The 8364-nt window shown below is 38.6% G+C and overlaps 1 protein-coding gene across 10 annotated transcripts in view; it reads left to right on the forward strand.

Moving 5' to 3' along the window:
- The window catches only part of LOC147115213 (protein MTSS 1-like), a 190246-nt gene extending 182704 nt beyond the window's left edge, over nucleotides 1–7542 (forward strand). For 5 of the 10 annotated variants that reach the window (XM_085993579.1, XM_085993582.1, XM_085993586.1 and 2 more), the window contains 4 exons: nucleotides 589–783; nucleotides 1874–2047; nucleotides 2578–2740; nucleotides 4314–7542. In XM_085993579.1, the coding sequence (XP_085849705.1) occupies nucleotides 589–783; nucleotides 1874–2047; nucleotides 2578–2740; nucleotides 4314–5047 (1266 nt within the window). In that variant the 3' untranslated portion in view covers nucleotides 5048–7542. The remainder of the gene's footprint in view (nucleotides 1–588; nucleotides 784–1873; nucleotides 2048–2577; nucleotides 2741–4313) is intronic. The other 5 variants (XM_085993583.1, XM_085993587.1, XM_085993581.1 and 2 more) reach the window with 2 other exon arrangements.
- The last annotated feature ends 822 nt before the right edge of the window (nucleotides 7543–8364 follow it).

An 8364-nucleotide genomic window follows, 5' to 3' on the forward strand; every position in this document is an offset into this window, starting at 1 on the left:
TGTGGATGTCCAGCAAGATTGGGATCAATCTTTGCCGTGATTCACTCTCCATTCAAATAGCCTTTTGGCAATTTCTGAGCAAGCGTACCCCGACATGAATTGGTGCTTTCAGGAGAGGATGGGAGGAAGAATTGGAAAAAGAAAATGCCACCAGCTGCTAACTTTATAATCATCTTAAACCTGAACTAAAATGGGGTATGTTTGCATCTTTAGCTTAGCGATGGAAGGCCGCCAGTATGGATCCTCTACTGAGCACAACAATGTTCTCTTTTAGCAGGGATATAGGAAATTACTAAAACGCCATTGCAATATTTGTAGAGTTATTTGAAGGTCTTCTATGTTTTTATAATATAATTGTTTATGTTTCTGAGTTAGCTTTGTTTTAAATGGAATGTTTTACTTTAAATACAAGAAGGAGCCCTGTGAGCTTGTTTCAGACTGCATATTTGTTATAGTTTGTGAATATTGTTCCCGATTCATGGATACTGCTCCCATTGATTTTGTATTATAGTTATTGTGACATTCTTCATAATCATTTTTATTCCATTTGTGTATTTTTTTTTTGTTTTGCTTTCTTTTTATTTGCAGTTGACAAATGGGTTTGATTACTTCAGTTCATCTAGTGAACCATACCTTGCCTCAGTTGGTACACGCTTTCTCCCACATTTTCAGCCCTCTTCCCGACCCTGTTCCAGACCTTGTTCAGCTGCTCTCCCAGTTTATCCTCATTATTATACCATTGGGCCTGGCATGTTTCCAACATCAATGGTTCCTAGCTGGAAGGTTTGTGTTTTTCATTTTTTTTTAAAGTAGCTTTTTCAAAACCATTTCATAGAACAGCTTTCTCATGTTTTAAAAAACCTAATGACAATCTGTAGCTTTTCCAAAATAAACTGGAGATATGGCAATATTTGCAGTTAATTAATATTATTGTTTGCACAGCAGCTTGTTCAATTAGTAAAGCCACTAGGATATGACACTGTGATGTCTCTCTCTCTGTCTCTCTCTCTCTCTCTCTCTCTCACACTCACACTCACACTCACACACACACACACACACCTCTTACATTACTATAGTGCCTAATCAGGTCCTCAAGATGTCGCAAAGTGCTTCACGTCCAATAAATTCCCCATCGGCCCCCTTTGGCTTCCACCCACCGTGGCCCCGTATGGCCCTCCTCTCTCCCACCCCCCCCCCCCCCCACCCAACCTCTGCTCCCTTTAAGCTCCCCCACCCCCCACCTTGGTCCCCTTTCGTTTTTCTCTCCACCCACTCCCCAGCACGGCCCCTTTGGCTTCCCCCACCTCGGTCCCCTTTAGCTTTCTCCCCCTCTTTTTCCCCCCCCCCCCCCGCCGCTCTCTATTCCCCCCTCCCTCTTAGCAGAAATAGTATTACTGTGCTGCAGCAGTTGTGTTCTGGTAATTTCTTTAAATCGCAGCTGCTACTGAAGAATTCGAACAGGTGAAAATCATTGTTTTCATACTTTTTCTTGCATAATTCCATTAAATTACCTCCATCTTTTCCTGAGTTCTCATCCCTGCTGCCCAACCCCCAGTATCCCAGAAACAATTCCTTGTCTGAGAAGGCAATCTGTTCCCAGGCAAATCCACTTGAATAAACCAATGAAAGTAGTCATGGGTGACGCTGCTTCCATCCTGCTTTTGTTTATATGCACATGAACACCAGTGGAGAAGCATCTGTCTGACACACTGCACTCACACTAGCCAGTGCAACCAACATAGGTGTTCCTCTCATTGACTTCTCTGTCACTCAAGGATGCAGTGCCTTCGAGCTTTTGATTCAGTATTCTTATAATAGTAGAAAAATGCAGATATTTATTTCCATTTTTAAATACTTGCTGTGTTTTAATTAGGACTGGGCAAGACCAGGTCCCTACGATCAGCCAGGAGTAAATACCTTACCAAGGCGTAAAGACTCAGAGCAGCGGCGTGATGCTGAAGCTAAGGCTGCAGCATCAATTGGCCAGAGTGTACAAATGGAGGAGGCTCAGAGAACTAGAAGTATGACTGTCTCTACTGCAGCAAGGGTAATGGCTGTATTATATCATTAATGTACTGTGAATTCTGTGCTCATTGTTGGAGATGCTATGTATTTCAGATAACCATTTAAAGGGAAACCTATTTGCAGCCCTCTGGGGACAGAATGCATAAGTCCTGTTTTTTATCATTGCATATACAATATTTGTATCTTGCTAGTTTTATAGACTCAGCACCGTTAATGCTGGATATGTTTTCACATTAACGGCACAATAATTTAGTAGTCTTTACAGCAAATTCAACTTGGAAGTTTATTTTAAGCTGTTTAATTTTGATGCTGTGATTTTGATGATGCAGTAACTACTTTATCAGTTTTCATGAAACAGCTTGAGGAATTTTATATCAGAAAAGGGTAAATTCATGAACAAGTGACTACCAGGCTGAGCCTAGAACAAGTCTAAAGACTTCAGTTTGTAAATGAGAAACTAAGCTTTAATTTTTCAAATCTTGATTTGAGTGCTAAATATAGCTGTAATATTGGTGCAGTAATAACGTACTGTGGATTGCTTGTTTTTGGCAGCAGGGGGAGGAGGCGGAAACTCATGAAGAACTGGCATTGGCCCTGAGCCGAGGTCTTCAGCTGGATACGCAGAGGAGCAGTAGGGATTCCTTGCAGTGCTCCAGTGGATACAGCACACAAACGACCACACCGTGCTGCTCCGAGGACACAATCCCTTCACAAGGTAAATGTGACCGTGCCTATTTATTCTAACCTTTCTTTGGTTCCACATCTAGATCCTTGCAATCCTCTATTGCCATAATAGGCACAACAAGCTTTAATGGAAAGGAGCTCTAGTGGTGTGTAAAGCTGTATCATACCCTGTGCCCTTTTTCCAAATCCTTGTGAATTTCATAAAAGTTAATCTTGCAGTATAAACATCAATATTGTTTACACTTTTTTTTAAGTCTGAAATTTCCACCATATGCTGGTGGAAAGTGATGTGGTTGGATTTTGGGTTTTCCTACCTACATGATTGTGGTGATCAGTAGACATGTCTATTGGAAACAAAGTACTGTATTGTTTAAGTTTATATCACTTTGTAGCTTGAAAGGTCGCAAGGAATGCTGGGAATCTTGAGTAGGCTTACACGGAAAACTGATTAAAATTGTTCAGTCAAACAGAAACAAAGGCTTTACATTCATTCAAATATAAACACAACTTGAATTATTTTGGTCACTTTTCTCTGTGGTTAAAGTTACTAAAATGTTTTCAAAATGATCTTTGATTTGATTGGTTCCTACACTTCTGTTAAGAAGTTACAATTGTTGAAATTTGGATGAAACATTTTACTTTTCAGTAATTCAAGTTGGTGTATTGGAAATGTATGTTTCTCTATTGAAAGCTCCTCATTTTAGTCATGATAGGACCAGTTTCATCAACAGCCCAGTAGCAATGCAATTTAAATTCCACTGAAAAACAGTGGTATGGTAGCATCTTCGATTCTCATCCGAACAACAGGTAGGCACTTGAATCCTTTAACCAATATAGGAGAATTTTCATCATTTCTGAGGTGGCTTCTTATGTAGCTTACACTGGCATCTCACCTTGGTAGAAATGCGGTGTTTTGTCTGAGAATTGCCCCATCAGTTGACTGAAACATTATTCGGCAGTAGTATAAAAACTATGGAACAATTCATGTGTCTCCTGTCACCTTTTTTTTGCCACTTGCCCCATACATTCCCCTTCAAGTGGATGTGTAGCAGTAATCCTCACTTGTTTTTATGCAGTCTGTTTTGCTAAATTGAAGTATCTGGTAATTTACTACTTGCTTTGTGTCATTTTTAAAAAACAGATTATATCGTAATTGGACAATTGCTCATGATAATGACTCCTTTGAATTTGTTTTGAGAGGTACTGTTATCAGATTTGCATACATTTGTGCAGCTTGTTTAACTGATTTATGTGTACATGTATCAGTTAATGAAACACCAAATTCTGTTTCTGGAAAACATTTTTTCCCCATTCAAGGCTTTTAATACAAGTTGCCTACAAATAAGTGATCTTTTGGATAAAATTATTTTCCTTTTGGAGATTGAGAACCAGAAATGTGTGGTATGTGTACTTGCACTGACTGTCACTTTGATTCCTGGTTCTGTGATTAGAAGGTAGCAGGAGCAAAGAATTAAGCTGAACACTTGCAATTTCAAACCACGCATTTCCCAATTGTCAGCTATATTTATTACAGGATTTTACTGCAATGCAGTCAATAAAATTTTATAAGTTTCAAAAATTGAGTTTTTTAATGTTCTATTCAGTTTCAGATTATGATTACTTCTCAGTTAGTGGTGATCAAGATATTGAACAGACAGAATTTGACAAGTCCTCCACCATTCCACGAAATAGTGATATAAGCCAGTCCTATCGCCGAATGTTCCAGGCGAAGCGTCCTGCATCCACAGCAGGCTTACCAATAAACACCGGACCGGTGATGATGACGCCAGGAGTTGCTACAATCAGGCGGACGCCTTCAACCAAACCGTCAGTTCGAAGAGGAACTATAGGAGGAGGCCCAATACCAATTAAGACTCCGGTGATTCCTGTTAAAACACCAACTGTGCCTGATGTAAGTAGCTTGTCAGGTGTGCAACCTGGGCCAGAGGAATGTGCAGAGCAGGGTTCTGAAGCTGCAGAAAGCTTGCCGGCCTCTCCAAAGCGAAGCAGTATACCGTCCTCTGCTTTCACACAGGCACCTGTCATCCCTCCCGTGCCATCCCACTCCATAAACCCCACAGAAGAGAGGCAGTCTGTGATGAGCCAACAGATGACAACGGAAGTTGGAGCATCCAGCTTGGGTACCACAGTGGCAGCTGGGGATCAGGCTTTTACTGGTACAGCTTTAAGCCTGCAGGAGTTGGATACAGCAGGAGAGCGTTCCACGGCCGATAATGCAGAACCCCCCCAAGGTGAAGACATGCTGAGCGCCATCCGACGTGGGGTGAAACTGAGAAAAACAATTACTAATGACCGCTCGGCCCCAAGGTTTTCATAAATGTATAAATTGTATCGTAGAGATTAAGGTGGAGGTCTCTGTGACTTGGAGAAATCCATTCCAGTGTATATTTGAAAGAAATGATTCTGTTGTAATCTCTAACATACCACCATGTATTTTATTTGAGAAGCTCGTGAGAGAGGAGACTGGTGGAATAAAGAGAAAAGGCAGTGGGGGGGAAAAACTTTACTAGTTGCATTACCTTTTGGATTTTATGCTCTGTAAATATGAAAACTGTTTTCTGTTGTAGCTGCTTTTTAGTTTACCAGTTGCTTTTTTTCCCCTCCCTTCTGCCAAATCAGAAGGTGCCAAATCATATCTGAATCTCATTGTAATCTGACAGAGCACAACACGTTAAAGATGTTTTTATTAAGGATGATTTTATGTAAAAGACTGTCATGTAAGGTGTTCATTAACTGCAAGCTGATGAAGAGTGCACTGAATTAGTGGTGCATTGAGAAAAATGAAAGTTTTAATTTATTGGATTTTATCCATGTTAAAAGATTTATTTCTATAGGATGGAGCGATAAGCAGCGTCACTCAATATTAAACTTAGTTACTGTCTGAACAGTAAAGAGGGAATTATAGCAGACTACCAGCTAACATAATTTAAGCAATACAGTGCAAATGAGTCAGTGTGGATTTAATGTTTAGCCGTAAATTAAATAGGGTGCCACGACAGTAACCATCCTTACAAAATGGATGTTTTTACACCGATAGTTAACCATACTGCAGTTTTTTAGTGCTTAATGTTGATCCTATTGAAATGAGCCATGCCTAATTATAGAACTTATAATTTCATATGCTGTTTAGACATTGCATTCAGTTGAATTTAACTGTCCAGATTAGCTTGTTTGTATGCATGTGCCCAGATGTTATTTTCTTTGTACCCGCTGCAGTTCATAAGCTCTCTTCGCCTTTCCCTTTTCCCCTCTATTTTTCTAATTTTAAATACGACTTTTAGGCTAAAGCAATGGAAAGTATGCGAAATACAGTAGTAACACACCTTTTAAAAACTCAAAGGTAGCAGGGAGTTCTCTAGATAACAATGCCTTTTTCTCAAATTTTCTTTCTTTTTAAAAAGAGATTAACCCAGCAGGCTGGGGTAAGTAAAAACCCATATAGTACAACTTTAAGAAAAGGAAGCAAAATCTTCATGCTATGACAGAGCAGTAGCCATAGAATTACAGCTCAGGTCTTATCCCTTGTGCAAATGTACGTTCTATTAAAAACAACCTTCAGGGGCTTGTTTGTTATGTATTGCAGCTCTTGATTCATATCTAACCTGTAGTAATACTGAATACAGGAAGCCACAAATTGAAGCGTGTGCAAGCATTGTGTATAGTATGCATGATTAATTCTTTAATATATATATTTAGCGTTTCTGGTAAACTAAGTCTTAATGTTTTGTCAATTTTGTATTTTATTCGCCATCATAACTAGTAATGGCTGGTATAAGCCATGCAGTTTTCAGTAAATGCTTAATGCCACCTTCAACCCAATTCTCTCTTTTCTCTTCATTCCCAACGCCCTTAAGGTGTCTGCACGAAGTGATAGCAGGTATGTTAAGTGTTTTCGAATACAGTTTGCTTTTCTTTAAGCGTTAGCCATTAAGCGCATTTAAATGCGGGTATTTTTAATCCCAGACTTGCAGATATTTTTACACAATCTTTTAACATCTCAGGAGTCCCAGACAACAGGAGATGAAATCATTTCCATCAAGTACTGAGAATACAAGGACATTCTAGAGGCACAAAACATAAAGCCGCTGTTCGTAATATATAAAGTGGTGTGAAGCTGTTTTTGATTTTTTGTAAGAAAAGCTGGGCAAACCAGCAATTGAAGTTTCACAGTTGCAATTTGTTTAATAAACAAGCCCCTGGCTAGAAAACAGTATTATCTTTGTAGTGCCTGTGGTGATTCTGATATTAAAACGAAACAGAAAAGACAGTGCTAACCACAAGTATACAGTGAGACAGGAGTAGTTGATATACAGTAGTAACTCCAGCTGATGCAGATTGCAGATGATGCTAATAGTCGATGGTTACTTACTAGCTCTTTAAAAAAAAATACTAAAATCATAGACACAGTTGTAATTGTTCAGTACTATAAAAACGTAGGAAAACTTTTCAATAAGAGGTAGTATGTCAATGTAGATTCTAACATTCATCACATATCCTTGCATCTCTTCATGAAGTTAAATATTAAAGAATATTGCCAAAATTTTAATAATGTGTAAACTGATGGAATTGTTTTTGAAATAGTAAAAAAATTGATGTGTTTTGCATATTGTAAAAGCAGGCTATCACACTGAAACTAGAATTGTTTCTAATGGTAAATTATTGTGGTTTTGTTCCTGGTTTGTATTGAGAGTTGACCTCTCCATGTGCAGTTTTTTTTGTTTGACAGGTGTAAATATAACAATCTATAATTTTTGTGTCACCCTCTTCTGTGTAATGATTGCTTCAACCCATATTAAAGAAATATAAAAAATCTATTTTGTTTTCATTTTGTAATGGAGTATTTGTGTTTTTTTTTAAAGTTATCCAAGTTGTGCTTAAATTGAACAGTCATTTGCTCTTCTCGTACTCATTTTCTGATGTCAGATTTTGCATGTCGTTCGCATTAGGTCTTGGCAACTATGGCATTGTCAGCATACACGGGTTGTCTGTATTTACGTAATTAAATTTGATGGCATAAACAGCAGTTTGTTTCTCCAGTGCTGGTCATCAGTATATTTATTTATTGTACACTTTATGATGACTGCAGGCTGAACTGCTGTACTTTCAAAATGAATAGACGATACATCAATAGGCCACATCTTGCTACATGCTATGGTGGCAACAGTGTGCATTAACCAAAACAATCTGGGAGGCTTTCTACAGCTGTAAATAGAATTTGTGGTTTTAAAAAGATATAATTGAGGTATGGATGGTACAATAAATCAGCGCACTATTTTACCTTCTGGGTCTTGGGTTGGAACCATCCTCAAACAGATTTGATTGTTTTGTGTAAAGTGGGGTAATAACAGTGAAATGAGGGGCAACTGTAACAGTTAGCAACATTAACTTGGGGAGGTGCTATTTTCTCGAGTAATCAACATTGAACAAATGATGGTTCATTCAGCATATGAACTAAAGGATATAAGTGAGAGTTCCACTAGCAGCAGGATATAAAACTTTGCCACTGGTGTTCTGTTATGACTTTTCAGAACGATGAAGTTACTTGAGGTAAAACTGTGTCAAAGTTTCTTGGTGTAAACATGGAGGGCATTCTTAATCATTAGAAAATATTGTGCTGCTCCATGTAAGGTGAGC

Source organism: Somniosus microcephalus, chromosome 7, assembly GCF_052327205.1.
Source record: "Somniosus microcephalus isolate GS21.2 chromosome 7, FLI_Smic_1.0, whole genome shotgun sequence".
In the NCBI taxonomy this organism is placed as follows: domain Eukaryota; kingdom Metazoa; phylum Chordata; class Chondrichthyes; order Squaliformes; family Somniosidae; genus Somniosus; species Somniosus microcephalus.